This window comes from Lepidothrix coronata, unplaced genomic scaffold, assembly GCF_001604755.1.
Source record: "Lepidothrix coronata isolate B3197 unplaced genomic scaffold, Lepidothrix_coronata-1.0 Scaffold205, whole genome shotgun sequence".
NCBI lineage: Eukaryota > Metazoa > Chordata > Aves > Passeriformes > Pipridae > Lepidothrix > Lepidothrix coronata.
This window is the reverse complement of record NW_016690385.1, coordinates 1,361,804-1,383,155: the sequence shown is the minus strand read 5'-3', so window position 1 is coordinate 1,383,155 and position 21,352 is coordinate 1,361,804. Positions and strand designations below refer to the sequence as shown.

The window sequence follows — 21,352 nt, the reverse complement described above, 5'->3', positions numbered from 1 at the left end:
GTTGTTCCCACCCGGACGCTTTAGGCGGAGGCGCGGGGCGATGGCGCTGCTGCGCGTGCGCCACTGCCGCGCGCTCCTGTACTGCCGGCGCGCGCCCCCGCAATGCCCCGCGTGCGGGGGGGCCTTGGGGGCCGGCGGGCTGCCCTCGGCGCCAGTCCGGCTGAACTGCCCCTTCCGGCACGGACACGGACAGCCCCGCGCGTTCCTCGTCAGGCCCACCCGAGGGTCATTCATGCGGTGACCGCCAGGGGGCGCCAGGGAGCTGGGGGGAAAGGCCGGGGGAAGGTCAGGGAATGGGAATGGGAATGGAATAGGAATGGGCAGGGAATGGGCAGGGCAGGGCAGGGAATGGGCAAGGCAGGGTATGGGAATGGGCAGGGAATGGGCAGGGAATGGGTAGGGAATGGGCAGGGCTGACCCCTCCGGAGCGGAGCTGCCGTGCCCGGGTGTCCCTGCAGCCCTGCCCCCCACCCGCATGCTGGGATGTTCCCGAGGGACGAGCCCTGATCCAACACTCTGCTCCTGTTCCAGGGGGTACGACGGGAGCTCCGACCTGCACGTGGGGATCACCGACTCCCGGGGTAAGGACACCGTGTGCCCAGAGCCGCCCCCTCACCCCCTGTGCTCCTGGGGCCGGCCCAGCTCGGAGCATCCCGGGCCTGGCACAGCTTTGCTGAGAAGCCCTGGGGGGGCTGCAGGGACCAGAGCTGGGAGCTCTGCTGGGCTCCTCCAGGAGAGGGTCACAGAGACCCTGGAAACATCCCGAGCCCAAGCATCTATCCCACCTTGCAGCAGACACAGCTCCAGTGAAAGTCATATCCCACATTCCACATGGCACTGGATGGAATGGACAGGTGCCTTCCACCCCGACACAGGGAAAGGAAAAGCCAGGCCTACTTTAAAGAAGTTACAATGAATTAAATATGGGTTTTGGTAGTTCTAAAAATACCCCTAATTAAAAACAAACATTTTAAAAGCCACGTTAAAAATCCTACTGGGTTATCCGCAGAGTAGGCCCAGCCTGCAAAATGTCACCTCAGGTGTTTAATTAATATAAAGATGGTCTAATTTGGGGGTTAAAAATGAAGTCTGGTTGTGCTTAAGTTGCTCTTGTTACCAAAAGGCACCTGAAACTCAGAGCAAGTTTTTGGTGGAAGCCGGGCCTGCAGTTCCTACTGGGCACTGATGGGAAGCTGTGGTGTAACCAGCCTAAGAAAGAACAGGATTATGGAAAACTCATAGCTTTCATCCCAAAACATAACCCCCAAAAGGCTGTTTGTGCAGTGCCAGCCTGTTATGTGTTGCAGGGGTGGTGTACAACTATGACCAGGAGGGTGTGCACAGGGCCCACTCGGGGTGGGAGCAGTGCATCTGCATCCCCCTGGTCCAGCCACACATGGTGGAGCTCCTGCAGCAGTGGGATAACCTCCTGGAGGAATTTTCCGAGGGAGAGGCCTGGCTTCCTCACAGGTATGTGGCTTGAAATGTGGGTGTAATGGAGTTTTTAGTCTGGGATGATAAATGGGGCTGGACCCCGGGGGGCTTGTGGATCATCCAGAGCCTTGTGCTCCTTCAGAACACCCATTTCCAAGGCTGGACAACCCTGTCAGCCTGTCCTGAACCTCCCTGGCCTGGCTAAACACAGCATTCTTCAGTTTTAAGTACAAACTTATGTGCTGGAACATGAAAGCTCTAAAACGAGTTTATTTCAGGGAATTTTGCATGAAACTCCCAGTTTAATGAAACATCACCTACCTGCTGCTCAGTACAAAGGGCCAGGTGCCATTCTGGGATTATTTTTCAAGGTTTCTGCAGTTTTAGGTGTATTTGCATTTAAAGGCTGACCATGCTGGGATTCTTGCCCAGATCTGACACCCAGGTGACATTCTGGTTGTCAGTGGTGAGAAAGGGGCAGCAGGCTCATTTCCAGCTCTTCCACCTGGTCCATAACATTGCTCTGGATGGGTAAATACAGAAAGGCATCCTCACCCTTTGAACTAAGCTGGTGTGTCCCACCAAGAATATGCAGCCCTGAAGTGAATGCTCAGGTCAGACATGCCCTGTCACATCCCCACACTGCAGCTCTCCAGGGAAAGCCCTGGGACTGTCCCTGGGAACAGCCCAAGTAACACACAGCCTGCCTGGGTGCTGGGGGTGTGTCACTTCACAGAGCCATAATAGAAAAGAAACCCCCCCACACCAAATTAAAAGCATTTTTTAGCAATTCTGTACATGCTGACTATAAATTTCAGACCTCATCCATCATCTCCCCAGACCAGGAGATGGAAGACTTTGATTTGGAATAGAATTTTTAGATGTTTACAGGACTTGTAAAACCAACAGGATTTGTGTTACTTTTACAATTCCCAGTGCCTTAACAGGAATACTAAAATTGGCTTGGTGTCAAAAAACCTCACTGGCAGAAGGCAGGCAGATGTTTTCATCTCTTCTACAAGCTTTTCTTCACTTTTCTACCATCTCCTGACACAGTGACCTACTTTTTCCACAACTAGACCAGTAACCACTGAACTGCTGAAAACTCTTTTAATTAACTCCTCTGGTTTTCAGTGGACAGGAACTGCACTAAACTAATCCTGTAACAACTCTGGGTTCAGGCTGAGCCTAGTTCTGATTTTCTTGATTGCTTGTCATTTACTGGAGGACAGTGTAGAACAGCTGCAAAGAACTGCAGCCACAGCCAGGACCAACAGCACCTGCAGTGACTGAGAGGAGCTGGCTCTCTTGTCTGGATCCAAAGACACTCTTCCCAAAAAGGAGGAGCTGAGCTTTGTTACTGAACAGGAGCTCACAGGTCACTCCATGTGCCCTGAAACCAGGAGAGCTTTGAAGAGAAGAGTGAGCTCTGCTGAGCTGGGCTCGGGGTCACTTTTCATAGCCACAGTCCTCAGATCTTGCAGAAACCCCCAGGGCTGACAGGGAATCCTCCCAGAGACTCCCTGTGACAGCACAGACCATGGAGCCACTGAGAGCACGAGGCAAGGAATGGGTCACAGGGCTGGGGAGAACAAGGGACAGGGGGCCAGGCACTTACAGAAGCAGCCTGAGGGTGAGGCAGGTGGCAAACAGGAGTCTGAGCAAATGCAGTTACACAGGGACAGGGGGAAACGCAGCACAGTGTGGTGAGAGAGTGGAGTAAATGCAATCATTGAAACTGTTAGTGGACAACATGAAACATTTGGGAGAACACAAGGAACATTCTGACAGTGACCAGATAAGTGCTGTAATGTCCTAGGACAGGGTAGCAGGTAGGTTAAAAAAAGAGGAAAAAAAGGCAAAAGCATTTTAAATGGCTGTCACTCCTGTTCCATTAGCATTTCTATCCTTGCACAGTTGGCACAGATCACTGCCAGTGGGGTTTGACTGGCACATTGTCCAACAACTGTATCAGCACATCAGCGATGGAAGGCACTGGGTTTGAAGGAGCTTCCACGTTACCACCACATGTGGGGCCTCACAGTTAACACTGGGGCTGCAGGAAGGAGTTTGGAACAATACAGGGAAGAGCAAAGGTTTAACAAGAGCCAAGTCAGCCTAGAAAATAAGAATGCATTACTGCCACGTCTTGCAGCCTCTTAGTTTTTATGCCTAGAGTTCCTGGGCTGGAAAGTACAGCTGGTGATGAATGGAATATATTTAACCATCAGCATGAAGGGAAGCTGGGGATGGTTCCTGGGGAGTTCTTGGCTCAGTGGTAACTCTTCCTAAGGAGGTGTTTTCCCCAGGTATGACGAGCAGGAGCACAACTGCTACACATTTGCCCTGGCCTTCATCAACCACGTCCTGAGCAGGCAGGGGAAAGAGCCCCTGAGCAAGGGGGAGTTCACAGAGAGGTTCGTGCTCCCCCAGAGCAGAAGAGCCTCCAGGTACCTCACCCTGCACCACGAGCTGGCACACAGGGACTGCTACATCGTGCCCCTGCCCGAGGGGGGACAGAGCAGCAGTGCTGAGCATGATGAGCTGCTGTACTGAATCAGCTGCAGCAGGAAACAGGGAAAAGCCTTAAGGCTCCAGATCTCAGGGGTTAAGGTGCAGGATCTAATTAGTTAAAAACACAGTTAATTTTAACCTGAAGGATACTGACCTTGTTCATTTGAGTGAAATGATGTATCTATGATGTACACACTACAGAGAGTTTCTGTGGCAACTATTCATATGCAAAAATGTTTTCTTATTTACATTCACTGTGTGCTCTGCAAGGACACTTCCTACCAGAAATTAAGACTGCTGTGTAATTAAGGGGTTTAGCAAATGAACTATGGTATCTTCAGCCATAGCAAACCAAAATGGTTTTTTTCTGTCACATTTGATTATTGACAAATGAAAAAAGGGAATATGTGCTTCTGTGCTGCTGAAATCCAAATGCAGATTCACTACCTGCAAAGTTATTTTCCTCTGATTACTAATAAATACAACAACAAAGAAATCTAGCCTCTTTGCCAGATATATTTAGTTTTCAATTTACATTTTGCATGTTTATTCTTCAAACCAAGACAGATGCTTAGTATTAAGAGATATTTTAGTGTCTTATCTGTTAGTAGTTGTAATAATCAACAGACTCCTCAGAATTTATCTTGGAGTTAAAACTACAGAATTAAAAAAAAATTTGAGTTAGAATGACAGAGTTCCTCCAACAGCACTTTTACCTGTTGTGCATTACACAGAATGTATGCTGAGCTCAAAACTGGGCAGTCCAGAACTTTGTGGAATTTCACTTAACTTACATTCTAGTTTAAGAAAATAATTTCAGCTTTTTTCCCTTCTAATTTTTTATGAAGTAAGCTGGTTTTGGTCTAGCTGCAAGTCTTGTTTTCTCAGAGATGGAGAAGCGTTCATGAATGTTTGGGGGTTTGTTTACCCTTTTATACACACAGACCCCATTAACCCTGTCCCCCCGTGCTCTCCAGCTGCACACACCACATACACCACACTTCGCACGCCTCCCCCTCTGTGTTCTTCCACTTCTTGCCAAACTTAAAACACCCACAGCACAAGTAGGGACAACCAGCTTGAAATGCACTGTCCTGCTGCTGTTGGAGACCTGTCCACCCCCTCCCAGTGCACAGCACAATCCCTCAGCCAGAATTTGGCTCACAAACAAATCCTGGTGTGCTGTTTCTGAGGCAGAATCCTCACTGAATTTAAGTACTGTATGTTAGGTGCTAAATTATAAATACAGTGGCAAATGATGCAACTAAGTTATTTGATCCACCAGCACTGAAACATGAAGTACAGTCCTCTGCAGCTTGAAATAAAACACCTTGACCCCTACATCTAACACCTCCACACCTGTTCAGCTTGAAAAAGCTTCTGTGCAATTCACATTTCATTTTACGTCCTTCCAGTAGGAGTCATATTAAATGAAAGCAAAGACGGGAAGATTTTCCACTTTGAGTTGTATGGAGTTTCCAGCATTTGTGACATGGTTCTACAATCTAAACTGCCCAAATAAACATGATTGTGGGGTTGTGTTTGGTGGGAACAGGTCGAGGTGACACGATTTCTACCAGACAAGGAAAAGGTCCTGTGCCCAGAAGGCAAAGCCCCTCTTACAGGGAGTGAAACCAGCACAAAGTGTGTCACTGCCACCAGCTCTGATGTGTCCTCACTGTTGTAGCAAATGTGTTCTCACAAAACCTGAACAGCATGGGGAAGCAGGGAAGCCTAGATGGAATTCAAATTCCTGAATGAAGCAGCAAGGCTTAAAAGGCAGCACAGTTGATACTGAAACCTCCTGGCTCTGCTTGAAAGCAGCTCAGCACCTGCTGGGTTGGTTGGCTGGTTTGTTTTTCCTAATGTGCCTTAGCACTAGTGAACATCAGCATTAGGAACCTGCCTTCCAGATGATTAAATCTTGCAAAAAAAAGTTAGAAAACAGCAGGCACTAGTGTAGCAAATTTCAGCACTGTCCTATTCCTCACTCCATCCAAACTGCAGTTTATCCTCATCTGCTATATGACATGATAGGCCAGGACAGAGAGAGCTACCAGTGCAATAGGAACAAAAATAAGTGTATAAACTGTTGCAGGTTCTGGATAAAAGGGAAAAAAGCAGTGATGAATGTAAGACTCACACTTGCCAGGCTAGAGGCACTGAGTTCCTCTCACTGGCTCAGCAAAGCTGTGTTATTTTCTGCACAGTAAGTCATCCTCAAGAGAAGAAAGGGCCTCAGCTGGGCTGGGCATCTTGCTGGCACAGGGCAGGATGAGGCCCTTACTTTAAAGGGAAGAAAGACATCTTACCCAGATGGAGAAAGGTGCCCAACACCTCACTTTGCTGTTAGGTGCTTAACCCATAGAATTCACTAAAATCCCTGCACATTCTGGGAAGAGTTCCTCAATTGTGAGCTGTGATTGTGAAAATAAGGTGCTAAATCCCAGGGTCCAGGCACCCAATCACAACATGTTACAGTAATCAATACTGCAACAACCAAATCTCTCCCCAAATCCAAACTCCTGCCATTTCCTCAAGGCTATGAAGTCAGGTTTTGGTTGAGGAAAGTTACCACTGATACTCTAAAAGGTTATTTGATTCATTGTAATTACTGCTGGGTTTTAAGCATTAAATTTGAGGACTGTCAAGTTTAAGCCCTCATTTCTGAAGAAATGTAGGACCCTGTGCTGAGCCTTACAATTCCCAACTCTGAACAGTCTAATCCCTCATTGCTCAGGCATTTGGCAGACATTCAGGAGTCAGACCATTCAGCTCTAACGCCTTCACCTGCCAGAGAAGTAAAAATTATTTAATATTAACATTTAAAATAGCAACAAATATTAATATTTAAAAATTTAAATGTTACTAATTACCACTCATTTTATACTTTCATATTTTATTTTTATTTTCTGTTTTGAACTGGAACACAGCTTTAATTTTTCCTCCCCTTCATATGTATCACTATAGCTCAGTTATGTTTTCCAATACAGCACTGTCCCCAGTAAACACAATACACCTCACTTAAAAAAGCATTTACACAAACCAACTGTATGTGTAGACAGGAGCTGTTCTGAGGCAATGGGTCATCATGAGATCAGGTAAAAAACAATAAGAAGCAGTTTTAAAAAGTGACTTTTTCCCATGCAGTCAGTTAAGCTTCATCTTGCTCACTGCGCTCGCGGGAAGAAACCCAACGACTGACAATCAGTTCCTGAAATAAAACCGGAATTATTATGGAAAAAACCCCAAAGCTACAGATAATCAGTGAGGGATGGCAATTAGGTCTCTAAAATTGATGTGTATTATGTGACCACTGAGAAATTATAGTAGATGACTGTGTTTCTTCCTGACATGAGCTGGTCTCACACATATTTCTCCCTTCATTTTTGAACAGTCTCCACAGGCACCCCCGTTTCCCCATGCAAATGCTTACATTGACAGTAACAGCAACATTAAACTTTAGATCAGAAGATGTGAAGTTTTTAGAGAGCCTGAAATGCCCATCTCATGCCTTGGGGCATGAAGGAATCTAATTATTTTATTGCAGCTGCACTTGAAAAATCCAAATCAAGGCAAAGAGGCAGGGACAGTTCTCCCAAGGAGCTGTGGAGCTGCTCCATGGCAAAGCCACCCATGGCACAGAGGGCAGGAACTACTCACCTGGACCTTGATCCTCTTCATACACTCTGGGCTTGACATCTCCTCTGCAGTCATGTCAGAGGGTTTAATCAAATAGCAGAGCATCAGCTCCTGTTGGCAACCAGCAAACACACACAGGAATTCAAAGGGATTATGGAAGCACTGTGCTCGAAGCTCTAGCACAGAGGAAAACAAGCTTCTCTTTTCAAAAGAAAAGCCTGGTAGATGGAGAAGGCTTTAAAAACAGAAGTGGCATCAGGAAACAAGTGTCCCTCAGGTCTTTCTTCTGTTCCTCACACAGCTTTTAACACTCCTTCAGGCACCAGAACTTTAATAAGCTTTACAGAATTCATCTGTAAAAAGCTTTAATAAGCTTTACAGATATTGACCAAGGAAGCTTGTTTCCCCACTGGCAACTAAACGTGTTGTTCAGCAGAAGGATTCTCTTCCCAGCCTCACTCCAACTCCTGCTCCTGGGAGCTCAACTGTCCCGTTATCATGTTAAAGCTGTTTTAAACACTGACCTTGGAAGCATTAGCAGTTGTTCTGTTGAGCCCAGACAGGGACATCCAGCTGAGAGGTCTGCGGAGAGATCCTTGGAAATCATCATCCACCAATTCAGCAAGGACAGAGTAACTGCACAACAGAGCACACAGCACAGTCCACTGAAAGAAATTACCATTTTAGCAAGAAGATTTAAGAACTAGAGGCTAAAAACTGGTGTTAAACAATATGCCAGCATAGAGGCAGCAAATTGTGAAACTCCAGTCTCTTTCTACAAGGAAAAGAGAAGAAACAATGAAGTTGGGAATATGCCCAGTGGCACCTGCCGTCCCCACCCTGATGTCTGGAGCATTCTCTTATGAATGCCAAGCTGACATTTTTAACTAATTTATTTTACCTCACTAGCTAATGAATAAAGACAATTATCATCCCTTTAAAATTTCTTCTCCTGTGGTAGTTTGGTCTGGGCCTTCCTTGGTGACCAGTTTGTAACCAAGGAAGGGTCCAGATTTACCCAGTTTTCCCTACGATTTTTACGTAAGCCAGACCATAAGAAGAAAGGAGGAGAGGCCTTCGCTCTCTTTTCCTTTTGGCGGCTTGGAGGTGCAGGTTCCCTGCTGTCGGGTCTGCCGTGTTGGGGAGTGAGGCCTGGTTGGGCCTTGTCGACCTTGGGAGGTGGAGGTTGCCGGCGATCGGTCCAGAGCGACGCTCCGCTGTCCCAAGGAGAGTAGTGAGCTATTTCTTTGCTAACTTTTTTTAGTTGCTAGATATTGGGCTACTAATTGGGATATATATATTTTATTTTGGTTTTGTTCCTTTTCCCTTCCCCCTTCCCTTTCCCTTGGGAAATTGTATATATATTTCAATTGTATTTAACTGTAACATAAGTGTAAATATATTTATATATATATATATTGCTTTAGCTCTCTCTCTCGTTTCAGTTTTTCTTCGTTGTTTTTCTCCCTCTTCTCCCTGAGGTTTGGGGGGCGGGGGGGAGACTTCTTGTGGTAAGGTTTGGAGACTTGGCAGGGAGCCAGCTTCAAACCATATCATCTCCCAAATTACATAAGTTACCCATACCATATATTTTCCAAAGTCAGTTTTACTTATTTACTTATAAATCAAGTTACTTTCCTGAGTGCATTCATCATACAAGTGTTAAATATGCTCACTGCAACTTCTAATTTTTAATGTCTGTTACTTAAATTCAATTAAATCGTGTCATTTAGTACCTCTGCTAAAAGGATTTTCACATTCCCAGTATGAATACATCCAGCAATATATTCTGAGTGATGAATATGTACTTAAAGCAGTGAGAATGTGTGAAAGAAATCTAATTTGAAACAAAGAAATTTGACAGAAACAAGAATGTCAAACCTGGCATGATAGAAGGGGGGGCCTTTTCGATACAGCACTGAAATGGAAGAGAAACACCTTAGTTTGATAATCACAGAGTTCCCATCAGAGTTTAATACCCGGGTCAATCAATATTGTCAAATGGTTTCTAAGTTTTAATTACACAAGACGAAACTTCAATGCTTTTGAATCCTGCTCAGAATTAAGTTGTTCCAGCAAGAGTAGAGAGAGGGAAGAGACAAAGAAATGGTGGAGTAGGTAAAAGATAAATCAGAAGAGCCAAAGGACAGTTTGCTGTTGCCGTGGGAAAAAGTTTGGGATGGAATTTTTCTGCAACAGACTCATGTTTTTGACATTGTATTTACAACAGAAGCTGAGGCACTGGAGTACAAGTAAAATGACAGTAAGCCATCACATTTCTGTTCCAAACAAGTATTTTCCACAAGTTTTAGGAGAGGCACAGGTTCTTCCATACTGCCCACCAGACCCTCTAAAAGGTCCCTCTTCATACAAGGTACACAAGACTCCTCCCAGCTGGACTGATGTCACTGAGTTAAAGGGTTACATTTCCTGTCTTCCCTTTGCCAGGGGGTTGTAAGAGGGGACTTTCTTTAACTAGCAGAGCTTTTCTTACACAGCTTTCCCTGTCAGGAGGGGATGAGCAGCACTTCATTCATGACAACCATGACTTGAAAATTATCCATTATCACCAACTGTAGTAATACCAACTCTAAGAAGGTGCTTGCACAGAAGCTCAGGACTAAGGCAGAACTCCTCCAAACCTTAAACTACTCCACTTCCTTGGCCTGGCACAAATCCAAAGGCAGTGAGTGACCAAACAACAAATTCAGGCCAACACACAAATGAAAGGTGAACCAACTCGTATCAATTTCTCTGTACATCAGGTGATCAACAGCAAAGCCCCATCCACAACCCAGGGTGTAAGAACAGCGAGGATGAATTCAGCCAAAGCCACTCACTATCTCAAGGATGAGCTCAGCACAACCCCCAGAATGTACAACTACATCAGCAGCATTAAAACACCTGCTGGTTTGCAAGCAATCATTAAAAAACACCTCCCTTAATGCACATTCTCCTGAAATGACAGGCTTTACTGTACCGTTTGTGTGCACATGAGCTAAATGTAGTTCTTGAACTACTTAGCAAGGGATTTTGGACAGTACTAATAATTTCTGTAAGATTAAACTCCCAACCATTAACAAAGAAACAAATCCATTCTCCCTCTATCCAAAAAAAGCCCCGAGAAAAACCACCCAGAGAAACAGTCCTAGCAGTAAGTTCAGCACAAGTCCAGCTTCTATTAACTGGGATGAATGAGATCCATGGACTTTGTGAATTTGGATCTGGATTCAAACCTGTTATTGTAGGGACTGTCATGTTGACACTGCAGAGGGCGTTTTTAGAAGGGGATGGAAGCACTTGGGAAGGGAATTCCAGTGGAATCCTGCGGGAATTATTAACCTCATGAAGGCAAACAACAGGCCTCTCAAGCTGCCTCTTCAGCTACTGACTCTGGGATGGGATTTTCCACTCACATCCCAACTTTACTGCCAACCCACAGTCCAGCCAAAAACGTCTGTTGCCAAGGGCAGAGGCTGCTGCAGTGCCTGAATTCCCCTGTGGCACTGCAGCCCTGCCCTGCCTGAGGAGAAGGGAGGTGCAGATGCTCCAGGTGAGGAGGTACTCACAGAGGTCGGTGCCGTACTTGAGCCCCACCTTGGGCACCCAGCCCCTGCTGCGGAAATAGTGATAGGCCATGTAGGTGGTCTTGAAATCAGGCTTTGCCTCGCTGAACACCTCCCACAGCTGCACGATGGTCAGGGGCTCCTGCAGAGCACACACAGGGCACTGGGACTGCACAGACAGACACAGAGCACCAGGACAGCCAGACAGCTGCACACAGCGGGGGCTGCTGGCAAGGAAATACGGAATCCCTAAATACAAGACTTCCAGAAACCTGCTGCTCTATTTGGTGGGTCTTTTAGCATTTCACAATCAGTCCCACAATGCCCTTATCTAAAGGAAAGGCTGATCAATCTCAAACTAGAAGCACAGGTTTCAATTATTTTGCCATGACATTAACAATAGCTTGTTATACTTGGAGATTAATGCTTAAAGCTCCAAAGAATGTTGCCATCTCAGGTATTATTTCTCCCTTATTTGCCCTTCCCATGTTTCCTGCCTAAACTATAACAAAAAACCTTCCTCTGCAAAAGGACTCTGCTTAATTATATTTGTCTGGTTAAACTTAAAACTTTCAGACCGGTATTTCATAAACAGAAATACCATTACTTACAAGAAAAACTTGCCAATTACTCTGTTTAGTATTTCCTCCTCCAGAATTAACAGCATAAATTACTGCCATATTAACTAAAAATTTCAGACCAAACTGTATCCAGACTAATGGTATCCCCAGTAACCCAAAATTAATCCAATCTCTTACCTCACCATAATAAATACTTAAACATCCCAGAGCATACACCAAGAAAAAAGCCTGAAAAAATAAACAGAGTAAGTTTAACTAATATCTCATTTCTTCCTGTGGCTTATGTTCCATGCAAGAACAAAGGCTCAAATTAATTTGATACAAGAGTCCTCATGTCACGAGACTTGTGATCATGACCTTTACGTTTCAACAGATGCAGAAAAATCTACAAGCTACAAACCATCTCTGCCTGTGCTGTACGTTCCTGGGGGCCTGGTGTTAAAACTAATATATTTAGAGGTAGCACAACTGAAACAGGATTTATTTAAACGTTATATTCCTGGTATTTTTACACTTAAATCACTGGTCTCTCTGCCAGTGGGATTATTCATCTAAAGTAAATGGGATTGGACCCTAAATATTTTTAACCATATCATGTAATTCTTGCAGGTTATTAAAAAGGAGTTTAATGACTAAGACAATCCAAATCCTTAGGAGACACAGGAGAGCCTTGTACTTTGGAAAGAGGTATTAAATTATGTTGTAACATAGATTAATGTCTACTTTTTCAGATTAAAAGCAAACCAACTTGTACTTGGAACATACCTCTTCCAAGCTGAGCTGTAAATATTCAAAAATCCTAAATGGATTTTTTCTACATACCAGTTTCTCCTTCTTGACAAGCTATAAGAAAAAAAATTACTGTATTATTAAAACTTTTAACTGGAAAAAATACTGAATTCTGAAAACAGCACTGATGCTAGAGATTTTCTAAAAGATTGGGATACTCTTTTTCCTTACATTTCCTTGTAAACAAGCAGAGTCATCTTCAGGACATAAGCTCTCTTCTTCTTCTTCCTCTTGCACCAACACATATTCTGGAGCATTTTCCTTTGCCTCGCCCCCCTGCCCAGCCCTTTGCTCAGGGCTCTGCTTCCCCTCACAGCCACAGAGCACAGGAGCACCACCCTTCTGGCAGGACCCTTCCTCCAGCCCTCTGGAGTCACCTTGTTCCTGTTCCTTAGAGCCACACACAGGGCCCATCCCTGCATCTCCTTCCAGACAGGCTTTCCTGGAGCCCCCATTCTGATCCTCAGCACTCAGGGCTCCTGCACTGCCAGCATCTGCAGAAGGTTGCCTGGAAAGTTCAGTATTTTCTCTATGTGGGCCCATTCTGTTATTAACGGTTTGTTCAGCTCCACCCTCCGTCAGCTCCAGAGGTTTGGTGTAATTTTCAAGGATTTGGGTAACTGAGCAGTCATCAAGGCCTTGCTCTTGCAAAACACTCCTGGCCCACTGAACACGTCGCTGGTACCTGGGAAACAGGAGAAATGGGAACTTGGAGGGCATTGCATCCTTTAATTAACATTTTTAAACAGGGCCCTTAAAAGCAGAGGATTCAGCACAGTTCACAAGCAAATCTGAACACACCCCAACAACTGCTGTGCAAACACAAGTGTGCCCAGTGCAATGGGGCTCCAGATTTTAGGGGTTTGGAGGTGACACCACTGAGCATCAGGATTCTTCCCCTCCTCTGGTTTTGCCTTTTAAATTTGTGTGGCCTAAACACCACTACTGAGCCCTGCAAGGGCTACACAAGGGACTGTGTAGTTTCAAGAAGCAAGAACTCCACTGGGCAAAAAGTCCCTTCTCCCATGGGAGCCCTAAACCTGAATCCCCCCAAAAATGTCCTGGTAGCAGAACTTGCAGGATTAAAATATGCAACAAGACTTTGCATACAGAGCTCTCACACACTTCATCTATTTTACAGATAACAACTGAGAGCAGTAGCTTCAAAACTCTGTTCTAAGTACCTTTCTGTCCTAGTTAGGACAGCTGAGACCAGTTCATCACTGGATGGGTGTAACCCAAAACTGTGTATTCTATACCCTCCATGCCATTTCCCAGAAACTGTTATCAATGAACCATTTACACCCTCTGCCCATAGAGCCTGACTCCTCAGGCTATAAATTAGGTGCTAAGAGGCCTGTGAGATAGGAGGATGCTCTTGTCCTCACACCCATTAAGGAACTCCCCGCCCTGAGGGAGGTACTGAGCATTCCTGCCTGAACTGGAGGATATATAATCTTGGAGTCTTGGAACATTTTTAACCACTCGTGGGATCCAGAGGAAGACTGCAGATCACCGCTCTCAACCAGACTGCAACAGCACTCTCACCAACATGTTTTCCCCTCTCCTTTTCCTTTGGATTCAGGGGCCCCAAAGAACACCACTCTGTTCATGCCCCATGTTATTTCTCTTGGAAAATAACATTAATATCCAGTTGAAGACATGAATCTTCCCTCTGTGCAGCTGCAGGGACCTCAGGGCTGCTGTCCTTCCTTGAACCTGGACAATACTCTTTACTTTCCTGAACAAAATCCTAAGGCAGCAATTCCAGACCAGGTAATGAAGAACTACAGAGATAACTAAATGCAAATTTCACGTGTCAACACAAACACAAGTCCCTGTGAAGCCTCATAATAAAGCTGTACAATTCAGTGCTGTACTCTTTGTTATATAAACCAGACTCCTCGTGGTCCTATGATTTAATTACCATAGAAGTTGCACTTCCAGATCTCTACCGGAACAGATCACGATGCCTTTTGAGCACCAATAATCACACTTGCACTGATGCTGAGGCACTGCTGGCACATAAAGCTGTCACAAGACAGACTAATAAGAATGGCGAGTATTTCTGTGAGCAGTAGTAACTGTACTAGCAGTAATATTGATACTGTTTTTCTTATCTAAAATCGAGGACTGAAGGAGCATAATTTTCAAATTTAAGTAAATTTTTTAAAATTATCATAAGATTGAAACAAACTGAGTAACCCACCTGCACATGCTTAACAGTTCATCTACTATTTAAGCAAAATAAAAATATGGTCCAACACTCTGTTTTGCTAAGTGGACAAACTAGCAATGTTAACTGATAATTTATATTTAAAAAGTAAAATATTAGTGCATTATAAAAATTCAAGAGCTGCTTCAGTTTACGCTATAGTAATTCCTTAAGGAAGTGGAAGTTGTTTTAAAAAGCCTACCCCAGAAACTTGTTTTTCTCCTCCTCAGCTAAGACACAAGTTTATTATGATTATTACGATTAATCACCCACCCTACTATGCATGTACTCAGTCTTGGCCTCTATTCAGCAATCAATACCTGCAAGATTACATGAAAAACCACACTGAATATCCCCCACTCTATTTCTAGTTCTTCTAATACGATTTATAAATGAAATAATGAGAAAAGAAATAGAAGCAAATCATCATTTTTACAGCCAACAACCTGGAAACCAGAAAGAAAAAAATGTAAATCAGAATAATATGTTTCCTAAAAGCACCAAGAATAAATTAAAGCAAATTAACTTACTTTTGAGATGTAATTATAGGCATGTTTGTGTTAACACCTGTACAAAGAAAAACCATACATTGTTTCATCAATATAAAGATGTTTTTGTGTGGTTTTGGTCACTGGGGCGATCTGCAGCCTGACAATTACCCCCATTCTCAGTCTTCAAAGCCATTTTGGTCCCACTTGTATTCAAGGACACAGCAGAACCAGGAAAGGTACAGAGGTAACAGCCTGCACAAGAGAACAACTAAATACACCTTTTTTTCTCCAGCCCACAAAAAGACAATGATGAAGGGATATGAGAAAATCCAGTGATGCCCATTGAGACTTAACTGTCACAGGAAAGATGAGCAAAGAATGACAGTATAAACAACCAAGAGCAGACTGGATGCAATTGGCCACAAGCAGATTAAAAACTTCCCATATCCTTCCCTCATGATTTCATGGACATTAAAACCTACAGATTAAACCCAAGAAAAACTGGAGAGTTATCTGAAAAGAAGCCCAAGGATCCCTTTACTTACAGACTTCCCAAGGAACAACCCCAGGAAGGCAAGGAGAGTGCACTGAGGAGCTATGACACATTTCCTGTTCCTGGGTTTTTCCCAGGCATTCCCCAAGTACCAGAGAGGGGGAGAGAGAGATCCTTGTGAAGAAAAGTGAAGAACTATCAGAGGACATTTACCTTGCCACTTAGCAACCAGCAGAGGGTCTGAAATGCTGAACACCGGCCGACTTCTTGAAAGGATTCCTTTTCCAAAATAGCCCTGCAAAGGAAAGGGAAAATATCCTTATTATTTCTTAACAAACAGATGAATTTATTTCCAAATTACAATATGTGGACTGCCAAGACCACACAACTAAAATTCACAACTAAACACAACTAAAATTCAGCAGCATTTAAGCTTTGCCTAGAGCTTGTTTATCTGCTGGTAACTGGTATTAAACCAGTATTAAATCAGTATTAAACCCCTGCACTGAGAGATTTAACCAGGTATGGTGGTTTAACTGGGAGGGTGTCTGGTCTTCTCCTCAATTCTAAATATTTGTCAGGCAACATCTCCAAACAGACATTTCAAAACGAATGCAGGAGACACCACCTGTGTATTGATGCTGTGACAATGCATGATGGAAACCAAAGAGATACTACTGCACAAGAATGGTGCTGAAATGGTACTCAGGCATAAAAGGAGTAATGTAGCTTATTTTACACAGGAATAAATCACTCTGAAGCTAAAATAATTACAGAAGCATTTATAAAATATTAATATTCCAACCTCCTGGGCTTTAAAAACAAGAAAGCGCTTTTAAGAAGTTACATAAAATGTTGAAAGGAGACGTTAACAAACATGAAGGCTTTGCAGCTGTTTTTTAGGTCACAATGTCGATTCATTCAAAATATTTATTTGCTTGGATAAGAAATACTATTCACATTTGATCCAGAATATATGTTTTGTACTGATTTCAGGAAAGAACTGAGATACAGAGAATCACACAAGGCTGAAGGTGCGGGAAAACATAAAGGCAGCAGATTTTAACCAGTACTATGCTTTACCTGCAATTAAAACACTAAAAATACTGTGCAAACAGGGTGCAGCACCTTGTTATAGAGCTGTTCAATGTCCTCTGGGTTCTTCACAATCACGTTGTTGTTGATGATTTCAGCCTGGCACATTCTGAAATCCTTCCCACCCACATCCACAGGGAAGGGACCCTCGTAGGACTCAAAAACTCTTCTTTTCCTTCTTGGGGGGTGAAAAACTGCTTCTGCCATTTCCTGATGTTAATATTTCCTCCTAAAAAGTGGAAAGAAAAGCTTTAGTGTTTAGGTTTAGTGTTTTTCCATATTTCAGCAACATTCCCTTGGCAATAACAAATTATCAATGAATCCTCCACCATAATACAAGTTTAATTCTGAAACTCTTACACCGTACAAACACAGGCACTGATCTGCTGGTGTTCTCTGTTCATCTCTGTCCCTAGACTGGGGGGGATGGTTCTCAGCCAACAGTTTATAAAGAGAACTTACAAACAAAATACTTATAATTTTTTAAAATTTATAAGTATACATCTGTATATTTATGAATCTATATAATTTTTATATATTAATAAATCTACAAATTTGTGCATATATATTCATATATTTATCAATTTGCAGGTTTCTTAAAGGTCATAGAGGAAAGAGTTTACAAAGGAAACTTCAGGACATAAACTGTGAGTTTCTGTTATGCTGTGAGCGCTTCAGGAATAAAGGAGAGGAACGAGCAGAGGAGCAGAAACCACAGCACTCAAGTCTCTGAATACGGAGTATCCTGAACAGTCTGAGCAGAGGGAGCGTTTGGACAACGCTCTGAGGGACAGGGTGCGACTGGCGAGTGCCCGGGTAGGGCCGAGGTTGTTCTGGATGGTACCGGCGGGTCCCCCCAGCCCTGACATTCCCTGGCTGAGGGCGGTGCTGCAGAGGGGCCGCGGCCGGGTGGGTTCTCCCCCCTGACCCGGGCCCTGTGCCGAGGGCCGCGGGCGGAGCTGCGGCTCCCGGAGCGCGGGGACCCCGCGGGGCCGCACCGGGACGGGCGGGACCCCCGTGACCCCCGTCCCCGGTGCGGGCCCTGCCGCGGTGCTCCCAGGGTTGTCTCCGGGGTCTCGCCCCCCGCCCCCCCCTCTCCCCTCACGCACCGGCCCCGCCGCGCCACGGCCCGCGCGCCGCCAGCCCCGCCCCCCCGCGCGTGCGCACCGAGCCCCGGCCTCTCGCGCGCTCCCGTCCCGCCGCGGCCGCGCGCCCGCGGTGCCGGGGCTGAGGGGAGGGGGAGCCCCGGGGCACGGCGGGCTCCGGCTGCGGGTCCCGGGCTGCGGGACCCCCGGCCTGCGAGCGAGGGGCGCGGAGCTGCTCCAGGCGGGCAGAGGCAGGAGGGGGCTGCCCGGTGCCCCGCCCTGCAGCGCTGTCGTCCCCGCCGGGGCCGCGGTGATGTCCCTGCCGATGTCCCCGCCGGTGGTGCGGTGATGTCCCCGCCTGTTGTGTGGTGATGTCCCCGCCGGTGGTGCGGTCGTGGTTCCGCCGGGGCTGCCGTGGTGTCCCCAGGGGCAAGTGAAACGGCACTGCGGCTCAAACACCATAAAGTGCGGGAAGGTGACACTGTGTGGAACACCCGGCCCGGAGCGATGAGCTCGGTGCTGGCCATGGGACACGCGGGGATGCCATTGCACCCTCACGGTGAGCTCGGTGCTGGCCATGGGACACGCGGGGATGCCATTGCACCCTCACGGTGAGCTCGGTGCTGGCCGTGGGACACGCGGGATGCCATTGCACAGCGGGGGAGGTGAGGCACAGCCGGTGCTCCGCTCGAGCGGATGGTTTGGCTCCGTAACAATGCCTGTCGCGGCTGTGGCTCAGGAAGCACCCGGGATAACACAGCCCTGGCTGACCCAGGGAACCAGGGCTGTCTCGGGAGGACCTGCTCGTGCAATCATAAAAACAGGTACCTGAGTACAATGCAAAGTGTTTTCACTGCTCAGTGAGGAGCAGACATCCCTTCTTCTGTTTTGAATCACAGCTTGAGCCTTGCCCATCAAACCCACACAACACCTGCACCTACGGTATAACTGCACTTGTTTTGAGGTGACACTGGGAGGTACCACTGTCACACACAAAGAGGATCAAGCCAGTTTGGCTCCAGGGACACAGACTCTCAGTAGATAATTCGGATTCCCAACAGAGAGATCAGTGAGCTCACTGGTGAAAAGTTGTAAAGACACATCATTCTTATGAGGTGTTTTATCTCCCACTGCCATTTTACAGGCAGACCAGTGAGTCATGGGGCAGGGAATAATGGTTACAAGGCCACACAGGAAATACAGCACAAACCATGAGAATACAAGCTCGTGTTCTTACGGCTGTTGCCTACAGAGGTTCACTTTCAAGATGTTAATTTATTTTGAATGCTGATTCACATACAAAGTGTTGAAGCTAAACCACAGAGGGGCCTGTTGTATTCCTGTCACCAAAGTAGAGAGAAATGCTCTGATAACTTCAGGCTCGTTCTTAGAGTTGTACCATTAAAATACCCAGTGTTAAACTATTGCAGGTAACAAGATGAAAGCTGGCATCAAAATTGTTATTCACTCAAAATTCCTTCTGAATTTGTCAAATCAAGCCTCATTTCAATGGAAGTGGAGTTTATCTGTGCTGGATATATCTGTATTTTCTCCTTGTGCAGACGTTACTCTGAGATGTGCATGACAGGGAGAAGGAGACAAAACACAGAGATACAGGTCACTGGCTTTCCTTCACATCTCCTTATCTCTGAGCAGCCTTGAGAGGGACCAGCAGCATATGCCAGTCACTCAATTAACTAATCACACCCCTGTTCCTTCAACCCAATATCTGCTCCCGTTTCTGATGATAAGCCCAGACTGTGCTGCAGCCAGAACTTGCTATCTGAAGGACAAGCTCCCTTAGACAAGTCATGCCACATTTCTTTTAGAATATCAATAATTGTACAGACACTTTCACAAATGTCTGCAGCTCTCTTTTTGTGATGAGCCGGTGTTTGGGCAGCACCTAAATGAGAGGCTCTGAACAGCAACCCTCAAGGTCAGAGTGAATCACAGAGGGGCAGAAATATCACACTGCTGCCAGGAGCCAAGGCGAGAGGGACAAGTGATCTGTGAGGAAAGACTGAAATAACTGTCTAGAAATGGTAAAATGGGCAAAAGAGACCATTGCAACGAGGGGGTCATGCATTGTTCTGCATGACCACTGGAATATAGGAGGAGCAAGGGGGTCACACTGCAAAATAATATTGTACCTGTGAGGTGAGGATGACACTGAGGAATCGTGCCCATCACTGGGAATTTTAAGAGCAGGTTAGACAAACATCTTCCAGGACCACTACAAGTAAAGTTAATCCTGCCTCGAGACAGGGGACTGCACTAAAAGCCCTGAAGATCCCTTTCCTGGGAATTGTCAGGGTTTGTTTTTCCTTCCAGGAGTGTTCCTGCTCTCTGCAGTGCGGCAGAGAATCCATGGCTCTGTGCTGCCCTACAGAGGCTGAACACCTGCAGCTTTTGCCAAGTCATCTCTCAGCTTTCCATCCGTGTTACAGTCTTTCGGTTCAGGAATGTCATTCTGAGAACAGACTATTTGGTGTTATCTCTGGCTGATTCATTGCTCTAACGAGAGTTTTCAATTGCTTACTATTTCTTGAAACTCAGCTGAATTAGTACATTATTAAATTAAGGTCCAAACCAATGTCAGCTTTCTGACAAGCCTAATATGACTCTCTAAATCATGATGGTTGGAAACCTTCCGTTCTAGAAATGCATTGCCTTCAACTCTGACACAGTTGTCTTTGCTGCCTGATTTTCAGTGGTGTTGTCTGGCTGTGTCCCATTGTTTATGTTGCCTCCCCTAGAAGTTCCATGCTATATGGATATAAATATGTTTATTCTATAGCATAGTCCCATGTGGGACATGAGTGCATCCACAGGAAACCCTCTGAGCTGGCAATTTCCCAGGAGGAAAATGCTTCTGCTCTGTGTTGTTACGGGATTTCTCAGGCAATGGTGGAGTAGAGCTGAAAACCAGTTACAGTGGCAAGACATGCTCTCCCTGCCAGGCTTATTAAACTCCTCCTGTGACCACACACGTGGTAATTTCCTTTCAAATCTGCATAACGTTTACGATTTTGTGCTCTCAGCCTCTCTGTGGTTTGTGTCCTTCCACAGTGACTGTTGCACTGCAGAGTTCATCTGGAATTATTTGTATGAAACACTCCATTTATAAAATAGGAGTTCATTTACTATTACGTTAACTAATATTTAACAACTGATATTAAACAATTATCATGCTATGGAGTTTCTACTCCATAAAATTAAGTTGCCATATGCAGGGAATTTTGTTATCCAAGGTGATTGTTTCCTGGATGCTTAGGAGCTTTTACAGGGAGTTGGAAAGTTAATTCTCAGTCCTATCTCAGCCAAAACATACAGGCCAGGTACTCTTTAAATACATATTTTACGTGCTTAGGCTTATTAAAAAAAACAGAAATGTCAGCTTGTAAAACTCTTTGCCCATGTAGCACTCTCAAGAAAATTAGTCAT

General features: G+C 45.3%; 2 protein-coding genes across 9 annotated transcripts; one reads left to right on the top strand and one right to left on the bottom strand.

Annotated features, from left to right (window-relative positions):
• The first annotated feature begins 40 nt into the window (after positions 1 to 40).
• MKRN2OS (MKRN2 opposite strand) lies at positions 41 to 4,444 on the top strand. Its single transcript, XM_017832783.1, has 4 exons — positions 41 to 237; positions 532 to 581; positions 1,308 to 1,470; positions 3,744 to 4,444. Exons 1-4 carry the CDS (start codon positions 41 to 43, stop codon positions 3,988 to 3,990), a joined length of 657 nt encoding a protein of 218 aa, XP_017688272.1. The 3' UTR covers positions 3,991 to 4,444.
• A 2,386-nt stretch (positions 4,445 to 6,830) lies between these two features.
• Positions 6,831 to 18,011, bottom strand: TSEN2 (tRNA splicing endonuclease subunit 2). 8 transcript variants are annotated; one of them, XR_001877683.1, is made up of 12 exons: positions 17,930 to 17,973; positions 16,854 to 17,049; positions 15,939 to 16,020; positions 15,272 to 15,308; positions 12,698 to 13,211; positions 12,503 to 12,580; positions 11,915 to 11,965; positions 11,160 to 11,325; positions 9,472 to 9,508; positions 8,115 to 8,255; positions 7,612 to 7,701; positions 6,831 to 7,162 (listed from the first exon to the last, which is right to left on the bottom strand). XR_001877683.1 is itself a non-coding variant. In XM_017832779.1 (12 exons), exons 2-12 carry the CDS (start codon positions 17,025 to 17,027, stop codon positions 7,103 to 7,105), a joined length of 1,401 nt encoding a protein of 466 aa, XP_017688268.1. In that variant the 5' UTR covers positions 17,028 to 17,049; positions 17,988 to 18,011; the 3' UTR covers positions 6,831 to 7,102. The 8 variants fall into 8 exon arrangements, 6 of the variants coding, with proteins under 6 accessions (XP_017688268.1, XP_017688266.1, XP_017688269.1 ...); XM_017832779.1 differs by lacking the exon at positions 17,930 to 17,973 and adding an exon at positions 17,988 to 18,011 and having other exon boundaries at positions 8,115 to 8,226; XM_017832777.1 differs by having other exon boundaries at positions 8,115 to 8,226.
• Positions 18,012 to 21,352: the final 3,341 nt, after the last annotated feature.

Bases quoted from the DNA above. Each gene is read 5' to 3' on its own strand.
- MKRN2OS (XM_017832783.1), top strand. From the start codon at position 41: ATGGCGCTGCTGCGCGTGCGCCACTGCCGCGCGCTCCTGTACTGCCGG. The intron at 582-1,307 runs GTAAGGACACCG...TATGTGTTGCAG, and splicing joins GGGGATCACCGACTCCCGGG to GGGTGGTGTACAACTATGAC. The intron at 1,471-3,743 runs GTATGTGGCTTG...TGTTTTCCCCAG, and splicing joins GAGGCCTGGCTTCCTCACAG to GTATGACGAGCAGGAGCACA.
- TSEN2 (XM_017832779.1), bottom strand. From the start codon at position 17,027: ATGGCAGAAGCAGTTTTTCACCCCCCAAGAAGGAAAAGAAGAGTTTTT. The intron at 16,021-16,853 runs GTGCTGCACCCT...TTTCCTTTGCAG, and splicing joins TTGAACAGCTCTATAACAAG to GGCTATTTTGGAAAAGGAAT. The intron at 11,326-11,914 runs GTAAGAGATTGG...CTGTCTGTGCAG, and splicing joins TAAGTATTTATTATGGTGAG to TCCCAGTGCCCTGTGTGTGC.